The sequence below is a fragment of the Onychostruthus taczanowskii genome, unplaced genomic scaffold (genome assembly GCF_017590055.1).
Source record: "Onychostruthus taczanowskii isolate IOZ18803 unplaced genomic scaffold, ASM1759005v1 scaffold3, whole genome shotgun sequence".
Lineage (NCBI taxonomy): Eukaryota > Metazoa > Chordata > Aves > Passeriformes > Passeridae > Onychostruthus > Onychostruthus taczanowskii.
The window spans coordinates 1,315,489-1,336,380 of NW_024500349.1; the positions used below are offsets into that span (position 1 = coordinate 1,315,489).

At 41.6% G+C, this 20,892-nt stretch overlaps 1 protein-coding gene across 5 annotated transcripts in view; it reads left to right on the top strand.

The window, feature by feature from the left end:
- Positions 1-16,745, top strand: part of SLC25A13 (solute carrier family 25 member 13) — a 98,303-nt gene extending 81,558 nt beyond the window's left edge. For all 5 annotated transcript variants that reach the window (XM_041408834.1, XM_041408833.1, XM_041408835.1 and 2 more), the window contains 5 exons: positions 285-425; positions 10,458-10,596; positions 14,348-14,506; positions 14,587-14,677; positions 15,535-16,745. In XM_041408834.1, coding sequence (XP_041264768.1) covers positions 285-425; positions 10,458-10,596; positions 14,348-14,506; positions 14,587-14,677; positions 15,535-15,724 — 720 coding nt within the window. In that variant the 3' untranslated portion in view covers positions 15,725-16,745. The remainder of the gene's footprint in view (positions 1-284; positions 426-10,457; positions 10,597-14,347; positions 14,507-14,586; positions 14,678-15,534) is intronic.
- The last annotated feature ends 4,147 nt before the right edge of the window (positions 16,746-20,892 follow it).

Below are 20,892 nucleotides of genomic sequence, written 5' to 3' on the forward strand. Positions count from 1 at the left end.
TGTGTTGGTGAACCTGTTCCTGCAAAAAGAATTGAGCTAGTGTCTGTCTGATGTACTGCAGTGTCCTGCAGTGGCTGACCTGCTTCCTCTCTCTTTTTCCTGACAGCTCAGCTTGTGGGGGAGTAGGTTTGTTCCCTTGTGACGTGCACTAATACTAAAACTCTTGACTGCTAATAGCTTAACTGAGTGCAGCAAAAATGAAAATGTCTTATCTTGAGTGTAACAGGATGCACACTGCAAATAATGTATCAGGTTAATATATTGATTTCTGCTTTTAATTTCAGGCTGGAGGTTCTCAAGTAATCTTTACCAATCCACTGGAAATTGTCAAGATTCGATTGCAGGTGGCTGGAGAAATTACTACTGGTCCACGAGTTAGTGCCCTCAGTGTACTAAGGGACTTAGGTTTCTTTGGTCTCTACAAGGTATGTTTTTTTAAAATGTTAAAAATAAGCCTATTTTAAATTTTCAAATCAACATATAATTTCATTGTTCTCACAAACTTTCAAAGGTGAACACAATTTTACTTTCTAAAAGAAAAAAATATTATGTGATATTATATCTTCATTTTTTATTTTTGATTAAGGGAAGAAACTGCCTCATCTTTTTGAGCATATGGTTTTTGTAAATCTTAGTGAGATTTCTTTTCTCACTTCAGCAGGTTTAAGGCTCATTGAATATTATTTTGTGATTCCTGATATTCTGCCTGCTGTAAAAATAAGCTTATTTTCATCTGTTACATGGTATAGAGCTTACAGTTTTGGAACTTGCTTTTGCTCTTCTGTGGTTGATTCAGCAACTTTCCCAGATGTCATCGTTCATTTGGTGATGGGAATTAATTGCGGCACAATAATAGTGAAGAAATACAGACAGTGGGAGCCCAGCATAAAAATAAACTCCTAAAGCAAGCTTCCCCTTGCTTCTTTAGAAGAATATTTTCCCAAATGATACCACAAAAAGCTGCTTTGTGAGCATGTGCTACAGACTCTACAGTTTTGCTTGTTATATTACTGTTCCCACATAGATACATAAATATGTAGAAGTCGTTAAGTTTAATGTTGGCAGCAGGAATGAAAACATCTTCTGAATGTTGAATCTAATAGGATATATGCTACAAATAATTTAAAGGATTAACATACTTTTAGGATGTCTTCTACTTTTAGATGAAGGAGATTAGATATGGGGGAATATGAAAGGTCTTAAAGTACCTTGAGGTAGCCACTACACTCAAGTATTGAAACGAATGTTGTAATGGATGCCATATACTGCAGAGCACCGTGTGGTGTTACTTAAGACGCTCTGCAGCCTACAACTCGGGAGAAAGCTTGCATACTTCCAGTTTGTCCCAGGATTTCCAGTGAAGCTGGCAGTATTCCTGTTTCTTATTTACAGCAGTCCAGCCATAAATTGAAGATGCTTCCAAAGACACCAAATGAGCCCCATCCCCCTCCTCCCCAGTATTTAAATTCCATCTGCTTTTTTAAGCATCCAGTCTTTTTAAATTGTTCTGTTAACATTACAAAGAGGGTGCCTGCCCATGAGAACGTGTCTGTGTGTTTTGGCCTGGAGAGAAGTTGCAGGTCGGAATGGGATTTAATGGGGAGTTGTTTTTCCCTTTAAATTGACTTGCTAATTTTTTAGGTGTTTTACTGAAGCTGAGGCTATTGTGTAAACTCCTAGTAAATGGCATTACTGTGTTGATCAGATTAACATTTACAACTGAAAACCGGGATTTTGTAAAGAGTCTGCTTCCCTGAGGCTGTACAGGAATGGAGGTCAGCTACTGACTTTTACTTGGACTAGCAAAAAGAAAACACAAGATGAAACCAGTGATGAACTAGTTTACTAAAGTAACAATTTTTGAATTTCTTATCCCTGAATAACTTCTCCTGGTGGTTGAGCAGAATTTGCTATTTTTACCATTTTTAATGGCATTAATGTCTTGGGTTGTATCGTGAATTGTTTCTATCCTCTAGAGTAAATACTGGTGGACATTAGTCAGGACTACACATGAACAGGAGTTAGTTACAGCACTATGGTGCGTTGAAATAGACAATTATTTAATCACGACACAGTTTCATTGCTTCATTTATTGAGTCCATTTACCTCCACAAAAAAAAAAAAAATGCCACAGAAGGGTTTGGATTTGTTTTTACTCAGCTGTTGTCTCTGTTTCTGTCTCAACCCCTCCACCCCACTTCCTGTGTTCATGTCCTTTTGTATGTCGTTAGGATTCATTGCCTACAAAAACTTGAGTGATTTGACAAAACTAGAGAATTTAGCCTGGCAATGACGGGCACCCACTGAACACTGACCATGTCACAAGGCTGGTGTCCAGGGGCACCCTTAGTCACAGCTAGGTCTGTAATTGGGCAGCTTTGTGCTGTTTTCTACCAAACATTTGGGACTGTAGATGAAAGAAAATGGCAATCCTATCTGCCCCCTTTCCTGTGTGCCAGTCAGAGCATTAGTGCACCCACATAATGATCTGGAACAAGAAGGTCATTAAAGCCTTCTCCTCCTTAGGGCTTAGTTTGTTTTGAACCCAGACCAGCTCACTCTGTAGCTTCTCAGGATGGCTGTACCCAGTCAAGGGAAGAATGGCTGTGGCATGGGGAGCCAGTCTGTCTCAGAATAGTTTTAAACTGCCTTGAGGTGCTTGTGGAACTGTAGTGTTGGAGGCAAAAGCAGCCCTCTCCTGAATGCTTGTGCTGGAGTTGGCAGTGTTTGTCAGGTCAGGCAGATACTAAGAACTCATTGCATCAGTTATCAGCCCCAGTCTCTAAATGTTAGAGACATCAATGAGTTTAAAATTAATTTCAGATGAGACTAGATATGGTAGGTGCTGCCTTCTTTGGTGGTGCTTCTAAATTTAGTAAGTGTAATGACCAAGTGGACATCAAATAATAATGAATCTTCTGCTAATGAGAACCAAAATATCTTGGTATGTTTGGAATGTTCATACTCTTGACAAGTCAGATTAGCTTTAAACTATGAAACAGGAATGGGGATTTTATGACTATCTCAGTACTTCTCATGTTGTTCACTCTAACAACTCTTTCATTTGCATCTGAAGTTTTTGCTTTAGCTTTGTCTTTCCTGTGTCAAGACACAAGACCTGTATCTCAAGCCCTTAATGTACCTACTTTAGTAGACCTAGTTATGACTCCATAGATACTGCCGTGGAAGAACAAGAATTGATAGTTATTCTAGAAAATAATTTTATTTGGGAATCTTGAAGTTCCTTCAAGTAAGTAGGCTTAATGAGCCTTCATGTAAGTATTCCAGCTGTTTAAACATTTGTCTGTCATAGCTATGACTTTAACTGATTGACTTTCTTCTGCAAGTGCTGAAAGCAGAATTTTAGACTTTTAATTTCAGGAATTTTAAATTTAAATAAATGAATATCTTTTTTGGTTTTAAGTTCTATTTACCACATGGCAAGGATTGCAGTGAAAATTCTCCTTTCCTAGTTCAGAGAAAAGTCATCCCTGAAAGCTGTTCTTACCACTGCAGATCCATCTGGCATGTTCTGCTTAGTTTCCATGAGTCGTTTATGCTGAAATTCAGGTGAAAATCTGTAAGAGTCCCATATACTAGTCAGCAAGGAAGAATGTATTAATTATAAGTGCAGCCAGAAGATGTGAAGAGTTAGTCTTAGCTTCATGAGGCAAATTCCTGCATGTCTTAACAAGACGTGCTGCTTGTTATTTGAATTTATATATTTTGTATTATTTTCTACCTATGAAGCACTTCCTGTGGATTTTAAAATAAAATGCCCACACCCCCCTGATATAGTTAATTTCAGTCCTCCTGTCTTGCACTAACAGAGAAAACCAAGGCACAGACAGATAAATCTTATGTCTCATGTCAACAAATTAACAAAGGAAATGTAAACTCTTTTTGCATCCAGCTGAGTGAATCTTGTATTGATTATGATCATAATTATCCGTGCATTCTAATCCAAATGCATATCCTTTGAGGATAACTGAGAAGAAACTGATTGCATGGTTTTGGTGCCCCCCTGTATAACTGAGAGTAATATTCTCTGGGTCATTCACTGGCATGTTAATGTGCCACTTTACTGTGCTACCGACAGGAACAATTCACAGTAGTACTGTGCTGAGATCTCTGCTCTGTGCTTTCTCTACTTGCAGACTTGATGTTAGAATAATTTTTGTTGAGAGCCAGTCCTGGAGGTCACCTGGGCAACATGGCCAGGTATTTGACCACCCTCACAGTTTAAAAGCAAACATAGAAAAGAAAAAAAATCCTACACCTCTTTTCTTATAACTAATTGAAGTGGCCATGTTCAAGCTTCTGATCCTTCCACTGTGCACATCCAAGAGTAGTTTTGTTTCCCTGCACTCTTCTTTAAGTGAGCAATAAGGTTCTCCCTGGCCTACTCTTCTTGGAGTTGAGCACACTGAGCTCCTCCAGACTTTTTCTCCAAAGATGCTTTCAGCCTGTATCTCCATCCTATGAAGTTATCTCTGAACAGCAGCCTCTCACTACAGCACACTATTTCCCCAGTTCAGCATCATCTGATGAGATTGCAGCTCATGTTCCACTGGTTTAGCTATGGGACATGATGATAGACCATTTCAAAAGCCAGGCTTTTAGTCAAGGTGTACAACATCCACTGCTGTCCCCTTATCCACAGGTCTGGCAAACTGGTGGGTCAGCTGCGATTTGGTAAATCCAAATTAGTTGTTCCCAATATCTCCTTTGCTCTTCATATGCTTGGAAATGGCTTCCAGGGACATTTGCACCATAAACTTCCCAGGAACAGAGGTGTGCCCAGACATCTTGTAGTTTCCCAGATCTTGCTTCTTACTCTTCAAGATGGGGGTTTGTCTGTACTACTTACCAGAACCCCCTTGTCTGACTTGGCCTTTTGAAGGTAGTAGCAACCTCACAAAGTCATCAGCCAGCTGTCTCAGCACCACTGGAGGTTTCTGTTCTGGTCTCAGGATTGTGTATGTGCTCCAAGTGCCCTGTCTGCAGGTAATGCAGAATTTTCTGGTAAACTTGTGGAGCTGAGGGGCCTGGGGACAGATTTTACTGGTAAAAAGCAAGACAAAGGTAATTTCCCTGCTTTTTCCATGTACTTTCTCACTAGGTTTCCTGCCCCCATTGTGCAACAGCCTCACTATTTATTTAGTTGCCTTGTTGCTGCTGATGTGCTTACAGAAACCTTTTTCACTCCCCCTTCACATCCCTTACTAGATCGATCTCCAGCTGATCCTTCGCTTTTCTGTCTCAATTGCTGCATACCCAAGCAGTGGTTCTGTATATCCTGGGTAGCCCATACCCACCTCTGCTTCCCTTTCTCTTCCTTCCTCACCAAAGAACTAAAGAACAGTAGGTCTGGGATCATAATAAGTGTGACAATTTACAGCCAGTGCTTCCTCCTAGACTCCCTGTGCCTTCACTAGGTGGTCAGATATTAGCCATTCTGTAATGATATGCAGCTTAGAATAAAATGCATGTTAATTCCAGCAATAAAAAGATTTGACACATACAGCTTGTTAAGCTGATGGCTGGGTTGAACCCCTGTAGCTCCTTAAAGCTAGAAAGCAAATATTTTTTTTCTGTCTTTGTCTAAAATTCTGAACTACTTGTGTAAATAAGTATTTTAAAACACTGTACTTCTCAAAATCCAAACGCTGCTTTGGGGAGGCACATAACAGCACTTTTGCAGAGGGAATTTATTTCCTCTATTTGTGTTCTTTCTCCCACTAATCTTTACTGTGAAAGCACCAGGGTATTGAAGCTTGTGACTAGTAAATTCCTTACCTATAGATACTCTGTAGGTGACAACTATTCTTAAAAATATAGAGACAACATATCGCAGTCAGGGGAAACATCACTTAAACTAATGCAAAATGTCATTTGTGTTGGCAGAAATGGGAAAGGATACTTCTCTGGTTTTCAGTATTTTTAATAGATTTTATTTAATTCCTAATCAAAAATGAATATTGAAGTAATCATCCAAGATTAGATAATACATTTTCTGTCTTCTGCCTTACAACTTAATATGAATAAAGTCCCGTTAAAGTCAGTTGAATTTATATTCTGTTGGGTTTGAAAGGCATCTTTAAAGTGTCCCTGTAAATAAACACTGTAAGTATACCTACTTATTTTGTACATCACAAGAATTCATATCCATGTAATATCTGTAATAAAATGTTTAATAAAATATTACTCCTCTTATACATCATCATTCTGAATAGTGCTTTACAGCATAACAGACAGTGCCATTTTAATTTTGCACAACAAAGTTATTCTGTATCCCAGGAAGACAGTAAATAATAGAGTGGTAAATGAGTCTTCAAGGAAAGGGTATGTTGGCTGTGGTAATGTTTATTTTTATAATTGCTACAAGGTATTTAGCTCAAATTTGTGTTTTTGCTGATACTGCCAACACAGTTTTCATTTCTAAAACTAGTCAGAAAAGCTTCCAAAAGTCTCCTTTTCCCTCTCCTCTCCCTTCCCCCCAAATGCTTCATAAACAAGCTTCTGGTGTGTTGACCTGGAAAGTGTAATCTCAAGTGACAGGATGTGTACCAAGCTCTCACCTGGTTCCTTTGATAACAGCTGAGGTATTTCACGTTCTGAAGCTGAGGGTTTACAGCAGGATGATAAACATATGAAAGACTGTAGTAAAAGTTTTGAGTTACATTTTGCATCCACCATGCCTATTTGTGACTGTTCTCATATGTAAGAACCTGCTTTTCAGAAATTTCCTTTTAAATTAACCAAAAAAATGCCCTTCCAACTAAAACAACTATATTTTCTTCCTGTAAACTGAATTCAGATTGCTGGTAGAGCATTTGAAATTGGCATTTTATTCCCCTAATATGATGTTCTAAATGAGTTTCATAGTTTAGTATATGTGAATAAAAACCTATAGTAGCTTTTAAGGCAATGCCATTTTATAGTGGAAAAAAAAATGCAGCCCTTGAAAGCAAATACCAGTAATATTTGACTACTGTTAAAAAACCTGTTAGGTGCTGTTAGAGCTCTGATTCCAAAGGGTTAAATTTGTAGTAAAACCCAAGAAGAATGCAAAATGATCAAGAAATGACATGCTGCCTATTGTTTGTAGCTATAGGATCAAAATAACAATTATACATGCCAAATAAATTCTAAACCTGTAAAAGAGAAAAAGAGGGGGTGGCTGTAAGTACAGGTGCCAGAAGCATTAAATAACTCTCGCAGACAAGGTGCACCACTGTTGTCTTGAATGCTGCTAGGTTCCCCCAGTCTGGCATTTTTCCCCTGCACTAGACAATGTGCATTCACTGCAGGAGACTAGGCTAAGCCTGCGTCTCCCAGACCTGCCGGCTCCTTCTGCCCAACCCGACACAGAGGTGCCTTTGTCAGTATAATTACCCTCCCCTTGTAGTAGAAATAGTTTGTTTAGAGCCTTATTTGCAGGTAGAGCTGGTATAAGCAGGAATTAGCATGCTAAAGAACCTGCCCCAGCACTGACTTGGGTTTATTTATCCAAATCTTTGACAATCAGGGTTTTTTTTCCTCCATTGGTTTATTCAGTAAGATAGTATCCGAGATTAAGAGCTTTAAGGTTATTAAAGAGATTGAAGATGGGAGCCAACTGGCTGTTGTGCGAGGAAGGCGCATGTCCTGGTGTGTAGGATCTCCCAACAATTTCATGCCTGGCAGGTCTGCACCTTGGCTGCCAGAATAAACTCGGGTGGATGCTCCTTAGTGCTTTCTGGGGATTGATTAAAATTCCCTTTGGCTTTCAGCACGTTGTCCACATCAAAAAGGTGCGAGAAGTAAAATAAATGTTTCTTTTGCTTTTCAAGATACTGTGGCCAATCTCCCTAAGCCTTCCTAATTGGCCTAGGCTGGTTGCGGATGATTAACTTGAAGTTAAATGGGGCCTGCTTTTAAACATGCTTTCCCAGACTTTAAACGGAATGATGGGGGGAAACTTTAGACTGTTGCAGTGCTGGACCAGAGCCAAGCCTGGTTATTACTAAAGTGGATCCAAGTTTTGATCCAGGTTTTGTTTACACTGAGCCAGCTAAGTTGATGGACATCCTTCCCTCTCTGCATACCTGACTGTATATTATTAGTGATATTAACAATATGCCACTTCTGCCCCATGAAAAAGAGCCTTTTAATGAAGGGGGAGGAATATTAGCAACTTAGGTTGAACTGCGAGTTGCTTACATTTGGACTTTATTGATTTGTGTAAGTTATTTCAACTATATCAGAATATTTCAGGGTATGTAAAAAATGCCGAGGGAAAAAAAATGTGTGCAGTGTTTAATGAAATTGTAAAGAAAATAAAAGTAATGTGCCCTGAGGGCAAAGGCAGTGAGGAGATTTGCTCTGAGATTTGCTCTGGAGATTTGCTCTGAGGAGATTTGCTCTGAGGAAATGCACGTTCTAAAAATAAATCTTTGAAAAAACCATGTCAGTCTGTGAATGTTTCAGTAGTGAGTCTCATAATTTTTTCTATGAAGTAAGTACAGTACAGACATTTGATCCTTAAAATGTTGGGATTTTTCATGCAGAAGTGGTAAAACCCTAGTCTTGTCTATGTGAAGATTAAAGGTAAATCATTAAACAGGCTTCTGTTGCACATGAGAGTCCAGAATCTTTGTCTCTGTTGAATACAAAAAATTCACCTTCTCTGTGTCCTCAAGGTAGGGCATAAGGGGCAGAGCAGGACCAACACCAGTGCTTTTTGAGTTCCTTTATGGTATTTTGTTTGGTGTCTCTAGAAAGGCACAACAAGAACGAGCGATGGACAGCATAAATCAGACATCCAACTGAGTGAGAAGCCATAGAGTCTGAACTGCAGAAGTCATTAACCTCCAAAGGGACTGTCAGGGGAAGTGGTCAGTACTTAATCTGAAAACTTCAAGAAATAAGCTGAGAAAGTGTGGTGGAAAGCACTGGGGGCTGGAGCAGAGCCTGTTGTCCTCCCTGTGTTCAGTAGCTGAGTCTGTGATACACAGAAAGTCTGACTAGAAGATCTAATGGCTTTTTAAAATAAATCTTTATTTTTTCAGAGGCAGTCTCTGACTGCAAACTGCACTATTAAAGTTTCCTGAGAATTAGCTTGCAGGACCTGGTTATCTTGTCACACACCCTGCTGCCTTCTTCTGCCTTGCCTCTTGGAAAGGAAACCTCAGTTTTTCTGACACCTTGCAGCTCTTTTGTCTTTGATAACAGCATCTAACTTGGATAAGTGCTATATTTTAACTGGTATATTATAATAGAAGCTAAGCTTACAGATGTGTCCAGGCATATCATTAGATGTAATTAAATTTTGTGGATATTAGCATGTCCCCTGTGAGATATCTGGCACTGAGCCATGTGCTAGTAGCCCTGTGAACAAGAGAAGTACAGTAACAAGGACACCCCCCGAGGGTTTGTGGATGAACCTCAAGCAGTTTCACCAGGTCTCCACCCTTGCTTCAAAGAGAAGAGGCCTAGGCTCATTCGTGAACCATTTCTTTCTCAAGCTTTTTTACCCGTTTTCCCAAGCTCTTCTTCTTGTTTGTGCTTTCCTCCTGGTCTTAGTCCTGGCAGGCTCTGCTGTCTTCTGGATCTCCATTCTGAGGAAAGGCAGACTACAAATCCCTGTTGCTGTTGGAGCATGGATACAAAAATATTTGATATTTTATTTTGGTTGACCTTCCCCTGCTTGAAAAACATTTGATTGCTTGCCACTACCCCAAAAATTTTCTTTCCTGTTTGCTTCCCTCTTAGATTTGAAACCAGCTGTATTGGTGGTAACTTTGTTGGCTGGTTGTGCTACTTCCACAAATTGATAGCAAGGCAAATTTAGCAGTAAGAGATGAAAGTTATTGAAACAAACTGTGTCCCAGATAACTTTTATTTTAAAATTCACAAGCAAATAATTCTGTTACTGTTCCGCAAAAAGACTCGCTGTTAATTCCCCTGTTCCCTCAATATATGTTGTATTATCAATTATAGTGCCTGTATAGAGGTATGGACTGGGCACCGTTTTCCCTGGAGTATTAATCTAAAGTGGGAGTGAGAGGTGGCAGACCTATCCTGGGGCTCTGTTTCATACAGTTTTTAAACTCCCACTACAGGTTCATGGCTACAAGGTCAACTATTTAAAGTTCGCCAAAGGTGTTTTCAGAGTTTACTCAAACACATGGTATTGTCTCCATTACCAGCACATAACTACAGTACCTCAAAGTGAGGGAGAAGAAGTAGACAAGATAAATACAATTACAGAAATTACTGAACCAAGAAAAAACACAGAGACACTCCTCAGCAGGGTGAAATACATGAATCTCAAAATTTTGAGGGAGAAATTGCTTTTTCTGTAAGCCCTTTGCAGCAAAGTGAAAAAATGCAATGTTGCTGTGTTCTCTGATATTCATGGTTCATGATGGTAAATTTGCTCCTTCTCAAAATTTCTTCTCTTTTTCAAACAGGGTGCTAAGGCATGTTTTTTGCGTGACATCCCCTTCTCTGCCATTTACTTCCCCTGTTACGCTCATCTGAAAGCTTCATTTACAAATGAAGATGGGAGGGTTAGCCCTGGAAATCTGCTCTTGGCTGGATCAATAGCTGGTAAGTGCCCAGATTTCCGTTTTCGTGGCTCTATACTGCTCTGGCAACACAATAGTTATGGCAGTGACAACAATAACAAAAAATGCTCAAAAGGACTGTATGCAACAATACTGTGTTTTGCAGCCTTACTGCAGAAACAACAAAGTTACTGTGCTGTAGAGTGAGTTGAAGATACTGTAAGTTCCTGGTATAACATTCAGAAGGCAAAAGAAAGGGAAAATAAAGTTTTTTGCTGATTTTTTTTATCATTTATCATCATTCCTTGTGAAATTACTATGCTGGTTTTGGCTGTGTCTCACTGTCAGGTAACATTTTGTTGTAATTATTTATAAACAAAACCATGGCTTTCATAAAATTCTTTATGATCGAGTGAATCTTGAATTTTGGTATATATAGTCCAGAAGCCACACTGGAAGTACTGCTCTCCAAACACAATCATATAACAGGTGACAAGATGATGACAGTATTTGCTATCCCCAGTATCCCACTGAAGTTACTTGGCTTCTTGAGGATTTTACCTTTATAATTTTTTAAAATATTAAACAAAGCAGTAGAAGAAGAAGAAGAAGAAGATCTTGAAAACATTGCTGCAGTGCCACAGGTTGCTAATTCCTGTGATATACCCAGATATGACAGAGGTACAGAGCACTTGCATAGCAGACAGAAGAGCCCAAACATGCTTAACTTCTCACAGATGAATTTAGCTTGAGTGTGCCAGAGCCTAAGGGAGAAGACAGAGGCTTTGTAAGCCTCAGCTTGCCCATGTCTGCAGCATGGCTGGTCCCTCCACAGCTTCTACACCCACAGGGGACCACCACTTGGTAGCTGTCTGCTGGAGGGGGCAGCTTGAGAATCCTACTCCTGCAGTGTCCATGGTTTCCCACCTAGGGAACAAACAGGCTTGCAAATTTGTGCAACAGGACCTTTAGGGAAGTGTGTAGCAAGCAGGAGGGCTCAAATCAGCTGGTATTTGCACCATGCTTATTGGGAGCTGCTTGGTCTCTCCAAGCTGCAGCCAGCAGCTTCCTTCTCCAGCATGGCCCCTGGCAGACTGCTGTGACCTGCCAGGTGGGAAAAATGATGGAATGAGTCCGGTGACTCATGGAAACAGACAGGTGATTTAGCAATGTTTCCTCATTTAATTTTAAGCTTTCTCCTCTCTGTGAAAAACTTATTGGTCAAAATTGTACACAGGGCGGTGTCTCTTTGAGAGCAAGGCCCTTTTATGGCCAATATCTGGTCTTGGGGGACAGCTAAGATCAGTTGGTTTGCTGTGTTGAAGCATATTGATCTCTATTCAGTAGCTCATAGTCCAAAGGAATTGAGCTGGCACTAGCCAAACCAGCTGTGTTCCAGTGACTGCTGCTCAAAACCCCCTTGTCCTCTCCCCTCCCCCACCCCATTCCAAAGCCAGGCTCCAAATCCTCCAACAGGAGCTTTTACAGCCAGCTTATTTCTTACCCATTTTAATGAAACAAAACAATTTTTGAACTTTAGATCATATTTACAGACTTGAAACATAAGATGGCATTTTTAAGCCAAGTAATTTCTTAGGTTTTCCTATTTTTCTCTTTCTAGCCATTGTCAGGTGATTGCAGACTGAGATAACCATCCCTTTGAAGTTCAGGCACAGAAGCAGTCTTTATTGTTGCTGATATGGCTCACCAGTCTAGTTATAATGTGAATTTTATCCAGTGCTTCCTGTGAATCCCATCCTAGGTTAACTCTCATGAGCAAATTACAGTGTTAGAGATACAACACTCATCATAGTGTTTACAAAAACAAGAGATTTGTTTTAGTGGGCACATGTAAAGTGTGATGAGAGTGCATGTGTCCACTGTTTTGCCAAAAGAAAGTCAAGGGAAAGACAGAACAAAACACCCACCACTTCTGAAAAGCTGGCTTCAGTCTTTGGGCAATGTCTCTTCTGCAGCCAGGGATCTCACCTGGTCATCAGACTTCAGATGTGTGCATGAGCGCTGGCTGCATGTGGGAAACTCCCCCTTCCCACACACAGCCCATGGTGCTGGGATAGTCAAGCTAGCCATACTCAGATGTGTATCTGTCTCCTCTGCCAGTGGGTGTTGCTTGTACTGCTTACATCATCTTCCTTGCCATTGTGGTTGGAGTCACAGGCAACACGTGTCATCCAGCTTGATCTACTTCTGGTTTTCAGATGTCCCAACCTGTTGTGCCGTAGCATATTCTGAGATTATTCTAATACCATCTGCAGGATCTCTCCTTAATTTGCTCTGTTTGCTTACTGCGTCCGTGAAGTTCTTTCTCCTCCCCTAGCTCCTTTTGATTCTTGTCAGCTCCTGCTGGGCTATTTGCCACGTTCTGATTGTAAGCTTCTCTTGGCAGCAATCTTTAACTTCGATTTGTCTGTGAACGCTTTTGTCCTGTACACATAGTTCGTAAAGAAAGGATTTTAAGTATCTCAAGTGCAAAATATCCTCAATAATATGGAGTGAGTGATAAGGAGACGGAAGTCAATGTGTAGTAATCAGAATTGTTTCTAAGTAAGTTCTTTGATTTTCATGAAAACACTGGTTGGCTTTTGAAGGACAAAAGTCTGGCTTTAAGTTGAAGACTCAAGCAATACGCTGGTGTGGGTAAAACTACGTGTTTTACCTCACTGAAAGAGGAATTTCAGTGTTTTTGGAGTTCAGAAACCTTGACCAGGTTTTAGTGCTTGTCTGCGAGACAGCCCATGCTTGCACTGAGTGCACACTCAGTGTATGAGTTGTTCTGGGGGGACAAGGAGAGGAGGAGGAAATCTTCTTTTGGTGATATTCACATGATTTGATCTCTTGGAGCAGTCTGCTGGGTGTGCTGGAGCTTGAGGCCAGACCATGCTGGTTTGGATAAAATTTGTTACAGAATTATTGAGCTGGGAAAAAAAAAAAGGAAAGGAGATTTATGCATCTACATCTAACCAAGTTGGTTTGGAACAGATGCAGAATGGAAAAGTAATAAAACCATAAGAGACAGTGTCTTCTGGGTACAGTCTTGGGGCTTTTTTTTGCCTTTTTTTTTTTTTTGTCTTTTTTTCCCCCAATTCTAAACATGCCCCAAGTTTGGATAGGAATGATTTTAGAAATACCACCCACTGGTAATTTGGTATTTTTTACTTTTAGTTGATGATCTGCCAGGGTAAATTTAAATCTTCCTCCACATATTCTGCTGAGGATGTCAGCTGTGGCTTTGCAGCTGAGCAGTCTGCCATTCCTAATGAGAAGAATGACCCTTTTTGTAAGCCTTAGCTCTCAAGCGATGCTGAGCATGCCTGGCATTATCATGGTTCTCAGTGAGATTGCTGTGTGAGGGGTGTTTGTGTGTCTGTGTTTGTGTCTGTGTACAGCCTATTCTAGCACAGTGTACACCAGGATGCCAGGAACCACAGAGAGGAATGAAAAGGAAAGGGAAATACCAACCTTCCCTCCAGAAGCTTTGTGCTTATTAACTATGCAAGTTTCTGAGTAGCACTGGAAACGCCAATCTGTGCCTCCCAGCTTGGCAGGAAGCACTAGATATGGTTGTTCCTCTGGGAGAAGCTCTCTCTGGGTTAAGCCATGTCCACAGCAGCAATCTCTTGTTGCTTGTTCTCCTTCCCAGGTTCTGCTTAAATCAAATGTGCCTGCGTTCTCCTGATGTAAGGAGGAAAGAACTTCTTCCCTCTGGATACGCTAGGTGTGTAGTGTATGTGCCAAGGCAGTGGTACTCACCTGATGACTTTTGTGTTGTTCAGGTATGCCTGCAGCCTCTCTGGTCACCCCTGCAGATGTGATCAAAACAAGGCTGCAGGTGGCAGCCCGAGCAGGACAGACCACCTACAGCGGCGTTGTGGACTGTTTTGTCAAGATCCTGCGGGAAGAAGGCCCGAAGGCTCTCTGGAAAGGAGCAGGAGGTGTGTAAAAGAGCTTTGATTGCCAAACGATTTCTGATTGTGGCATTTGTCACTTAGGAACTCTCTTCTTTTCTTTCAAGCTCGTGTATTTCGATCTTCTCCTCAGTTTGGTGTAACTCTGGTGACTTACGAGCTACTGCAGAGATGGTTTTATGTGGACTTTGGAGGAGTGTAAGTATGTGATGTCTGAACATACCTGAAGTTACCCTTGATTCTCTTGGGTTCCAAGAGTCCTCTTTAGAACATCAGAGGCAGTGGCTTGCTAGGACATGTTGTAAAGGCTTTCTAAATATTATTTCAACTTCACTTTACAGGTGGAGGTTGGGATGATATTCCAGTGGCTGTTTTCATAGCAAGATATTACCATATTTTATAGCACAGTTTCAAGCAGGGGACCTATGTTAGTGTAAACAGAGACAGTGGGAGGCTAAATAAGGGCTGGGGATGTAAATGCAGGAAAAACGTGATTCCTGCCAGGTCAGGATACACTCTGCATTAGTCTCACTGTTTGGTGGAGGAGCTGCGTCCCTAATTAGACAGGGCATTTGACATCCAAAAAAATATATAGTTGTCACCAAGGTCAAAACCAATTTGTTGGCATTTCAGCTGTGCCTCCTGCCTTTGTTGACAATACAGGTGGATGTACATGTTCAGCTTGATCCCAGAGCAGCTGCAGATTCTATGGATCTTTGGGGACAGCAGTTTGAAAGCCACCACAGAAATTACACTCTGCTGTGTTCCTGGATTGGTTGTATGCCGTAGCAAAGACTTAGGAACCCGTGCTACCTCACACTAGTTTTGATTAATGCACTGAAAATTTTACCTGGATTTGACCATACTCAATCAACATGAAGGCACCTGACTGTTCTGGAAGGTTTTAAAACAGGGCATTTCTCTTAAACATTGCAGTATTTAATTTAGTTACTTATAGGGAAGTACACTCAGATGTCTCATTAAATTTATGGAATTTTTTGTGAATACTGATTTTACTCGATGGAAGTTAATTTATTGTTTTTATTATTTTGCAGAAAACCAGCTGGATCAGAGACAGTTCCTAAATCTAGGATCACGCTCCCTGCTCCTAACCCTGACCATGTTGGTGGTTACAAATTGGCAGTTGCCACTTTTGCAGGGATTGAAAACAAGTTTGGACTTTACCTACCTCGGTTTAAGCCATCGCCACCTACCTCAAAGGCTGCTGCAGCAGTAGGACCCTAAGTTTGTTGCTGTAGGGCTTTTGTTATTAGTTGGGAAAGAGCCACTTTTCTAATTGGTTAATACTTTGTTCCTTTAGCTTCTCATCATATAAAAGATTAGCTTCATTTGAGTTTTAAGGTAATTTTCATCTTAAATGGAATCATTTGTCTTTGTGCTTCCGTAACCAGATCACTGTGAAATTCTTACCAGTTGTTTTAAGTTTGGGACCATGAATGTATTTGTCCACATCTGACATGTGCTTGTGTTGGGAAGACACTAATTTTAGGTTCTGTTTATTGGGGAGGGCTGGGTGAGAGCTGTGAACCAGATCATTTTACAGGCAATGCTCAGTTGCAGATTAGCAGGGCAGATGTCGCTCATCGTCACTCAAATGGAAAACTCAGTGGATATCACGGTGCTCAAAGCAGAATGATTTGGACTGTGCGTGTAAATTGGTTTGAAACTTGGTGCGTGTCTGTAGAGGTCAGCAAATATATACCCGGTACCTAAGTATGCCAGTACAGCTTCAACTTCTGAAATCACGCACAAGTTCTGTTTCTGGATTGTATTATGGAGCTTTTATGTGGAACATGTTTTTGTAATGGAAACCACATTTATAAATGTTTAGCCGTTGTATTATGTTACTGGTATCAAAATGCTCAAAAGAAAGTGTTATTGTCCATAGTCTTTGCACTTTATGGCAGAACTTTTGGCATTCTACTACACATACAAGGAAATTTCATAACTGGGTGCCTATCTTGGGTTGCTGGTGTTTGGAATTCAGTTTGTATATGCACTTCTATAGTAAAACGCTGCTTGTTTAAATAACTGCAATAGAAAATTCATGCACTGTATCAATGGTACCTGCCTTAACTGCTGGCTTGTAATTGGCAAATAGGTGGTTTCAGATTCTTATTTACTTCATTGAGTCAAAAGAGATTAAAATAGTCTAAAATAAAAGATTTTACTTAATTTTTGGTGCCTTGCACAGTGTTTAGAAAATTCTGTATTTATGAAGATAGAAATAAACCTTTCAAACAGATGCATACATGGTATTCTGTTATGGAAATAGTGCAGTACATCGAATGTCTTGTTTGGCTTCAGTGATAAAGTCAGGTTAAGATGAAGCTAAAGTTTGCACTTGTAGGCTATGAAAACACCTGCAGCTTGAGAACAAATTACTACAATTCCCCTGCCCATAAAAGACATCTGTTGGTGGAGATGTGACTCAGGAAAAAAGAGAAACTTTTTCCTCAGTCAGAAGGGAGGATTGAAGCTTTGATATTTAGATCTTTACTATTGGGAGAAGGTTAGTGGTTATGAACAGCCTGATCACCTAGTCACTTGAAGGTCCTGTTGGGTATCTTCTATGCTAACCTCTAAGATGAGGAATTTGGCTTTGCTTGTCTCCTTGGAGTGGGGGGGAGGGGGTGAGGGGTGGGTGCCTTCAACCTTGGCTGTAAACTGAGGGACTGCACAGATGCAGTGTCTCTGCAGAAGAATGAGTTTGCTGGGCAATATCACACTGTGCTGTAATTTGTGAAAATACTGAAATGAAAATCACTCTGATTTTGTATTTGTATTTGGGTCATCATGAAAGTTATTCTCTTTGTAATAATTTGTATTTTGAAGTTACTAGTGAAATGGAACTCAGGGGTATGAGTAGCAGCACTTGTGTGTGAAGGTGAGGGGAGCAGATGCAGCTGCATCTTGGAGTCTGGCTAAACCACTGGGCTCTGACAGACAGCAGCTGCTTCCTCTCAGCCATGTGTATCTGTGTCTCCCCAAACGACAGCTCCTTCATTTCACAAATAGGGGGAAAAAAGCTCTCCCTTGTAATAACCCTTCAAAATTAACCATCAGGATTTTTGGTTAAAGCATGTCACAGAAGTAAGACATTCTCACTGGGCGCTGCCTGTGCTTCACACATGAGATTTTAGGCTGTTTCAGAGCTGCTGTTATACTTCATTCCTCACATTTGCCTGATATACCATATCAGGGGTTTCTGTGGAAAGTCAGCAGCTCTGGGAAGATGTCTGAGTGCAGAGCTGCACCTTCTCACTGATCCAGGAGAGGAAATGCCTGGCCACTGGATGGGCTTGGTTGGCAGCTGCTTCCTCCTGGCTCATTCTGGAGAGGGACACCCAGGCTGCACCCACCAGAGCACGTTCCTGTGCTGCCTGACACTGAGCCCCAGTGCTGCTGGGGCTTTGCAGCCAGGCACAGAAGAGGAATTAGAGCTGGGTTATTGTAGGGCTTGCACAACTTCTTGGCTCGTGTGATAAAGACCATTCATTGCTTGTATTCCACAAAACCAATTTCTCTGCCTCCTCGTGCCCTCTCATTCCCAGGCCTGGCAGTATATTTATGGCTTGTTCTTTATTCTGGGGTAAGGGCAAAGCTCCCATCCCAGGAGGAAAGCTCAGGTACAGCTCTCATGTGGCTGATCCATCTCGGCCACAGACTTCATCCTCTCTCAGCAGGGCTGGACTGACACACCCACACCACACATGGTGGCCTTTCCCTTCACCATTAACTTTCCTGGAGGATTGTTCTTTCCTTCTGCCCATCTCTTCAGGGTCAGTAGACAGCAGAGGTAGGGGCAGAAGTGTTGAAGAGCTAGTGGCTGCTTTGTTAACATTAAGCCGAATTCCAAATCTGCTGCAGCTCTGCCCAGATATCTTGGGGAAGATTTGTGCCCACAGTCGGCTTCCTCCAGACACAAAAGGATGCATTCCTGCTCTGAAAAGCTTGCAGGCCAAGGAATTGTCATATTGCCTTGCAAACAAACAAAACGCCCTGAGGACAATGTTTGTCCTGTCTTGGTTTCTGGGTGAGTTATGCAAATGGATAAAAAGTAACCTCACTTGCTTCCTGCACTCCAGCTAACTCCCTGTGACAGCGCTTCTGGAAAAAAGAAATGGCCAAATACTGGTGATGTTACCTGTCAGACTGAGAGTGGGGAAGGAGCTGCTGAGGCAGGTACCCCGTGTTTGTGTTTCTCAGTCCAGCAGAAGCCAGGAGATGCTTTTCTGCCTGGTCCCTGGGGAATGGGTTGGGTTTAAGCTGACTTAATATTGACACTTTGCAGGGATGCTTTTGTAAGCAAACATACCACAGGCTTCAAAAATAAATTGGGCAGGTTTTTCTAAACCTGCTAAAAATACAAAACCTGACAAGCGGCTCTACATCATCTTAGGAGGGGACAGCCTGCTTGGAATGACCCTGGCTTAGCCTCTATGTGCACATACAAGTCACACTGCCTGCTGCTGAGATCCTTTCCAGTGGTGCAGGGACAATCAGGAATCCTCCAGCTTTGCTGTTTAAACACTGCTGTAAAGCTCAGACTCTGTTTTTGTTTAAATATTTGCTGGTTTTTGCATAAGCTAAAAGACGATTTCCAGAGATAGTGATAATTTGTGAGTTATTTAATGGTTAAGAATATACAAATCCCAAGATGTTTGTATTTTGAATGTCTCCAGAGACCTTCAAATACATCAAATAACACAGAAGCAGCCTGGGATGAAGTGGTTTCTTTAATGCCATGTGCCATGTGGTGATGTGGTGATTCTGCTTTCTGCCTGGTGGGAAGCAGATAACTCAGGCTGTGAGACTGAGCAGCCTCTCCTAGTGCTGAACCTGGGGATGTCTTCAAAGTGTTGCCCTTCAGAGAGATGACATTTCAAGTGTAGCAATAATTTTAACTTCTCCTTGCACTGTTCCTCATCGCACCAGGAAGCAGTTCTATTGCTTGCAAGATTCATTCCAGCTGCTGTAGTTACATTGCCTGGCCTTCCTCACACCCCAGGCTGTGCAGACACTGTGTACCAGACATGGTTGGGTTACTTCAGAAGTATCTTTGCTTATGACTTCGAAGGAGAACCGGTCCTGTAAGCTTCCCAAGGACAGGTAGCTGCTCTATAGCACCCTTAGTCACCGAGTCCTGCCTTAGGAGAGTGTCCTTTGCCACTGGCCAGTGGAGACCATCCCACTCCATGTGGGATGCTGTTTTGCTCTGTGAGGGGTTTCCAGTCTTCTGCCATGCATGCTTCTTATCTACAGTTGCTAAAACTCTGGAGCTTTTTCCACCTGTCTTGTGTGAAAGAACCTATTCCTAGTTGTTTCCATAGCCCTAGAGATGCAGGCTGTCATTTGTAGTGTGAGATGATGATATTCCAGGGCATGGTAGGGGCTCTGATATTTTCAGGAGTAGCAAATGTTTGGGGCATTGGTTTTGAGACTCAGGAGGAAACACCTTCCATCTTGAAAAATTTCTTATGGAACACTTGATGTGTACCCTGTGGAAAAAGCTGGAGCTCTTGAATTGCTGCAACCCAGCGCCATTTGTCCCACCTACTTTTTCTCTTTGAAGTAATAAGCTACAGGAAATTCTGTGGAGTCTACTCTCAGCAGCAAAGACTTGCTCTGACAGCTTTTCCATGGACATGTTTGTGGTGTTCCCAGACTTCAGAAGTAGCCTATTTCACTTCCACCTTTCAAAGATCCACTTGGTCCAAGTGTTGTTATTTACATGATGGACCTGGCATTCCAGCCCCATGCTGAGTTGTGTGTGTCCTGGTCAAATTCCAGGTTGGCCAGTGCTGTGCACATGTTCTTTCAGTATACTCTGGCTATCACCTTCTTTCTCTGTTACCACGGGGTGTCTTGACCAAAGTACATGTCATAAAGGTGAAGAATCCTGCTTCACCTTTCAGCTAATGCCTCCAGCTCCCACCCCCAGTGCCACCTGTAATGTTTCCCCATGTCCTTTCGCAGCTTTTTTCAGAGCAAATCCCCTGTCCCTGGCCACATCATTCCTCTGCCTCTTGCCTGTGCTGGCGTAGCTCTGATCCTTGGCACTGAAATCAAGGGGGACTCGGACTTTCCTTCAACCAGTGTAGGAGAATTGTCCCTCCCACATGTACCTCATGGTCCTGTCCACCATGCTAAACCTCAATTTAGCCTCTTCTTGCCACTTGCCTACTTCTGCTAGAGTTTGCTTTATCTGACCTCTGTGGTTCTGATGTGCTGTCCAGCTCAGTCTGAACACACAGTTTGTCCTTCACAGAAAGCTCACTTGCAATGGCCCTAAAAGAGCCAGGCTGTCTTCACACCCAGACCAGTCATGGCAGCATCCTGGTAGTGCTAGAACATAGGACATAACCCTTTATGGTCTTCCTTCGGTTCTC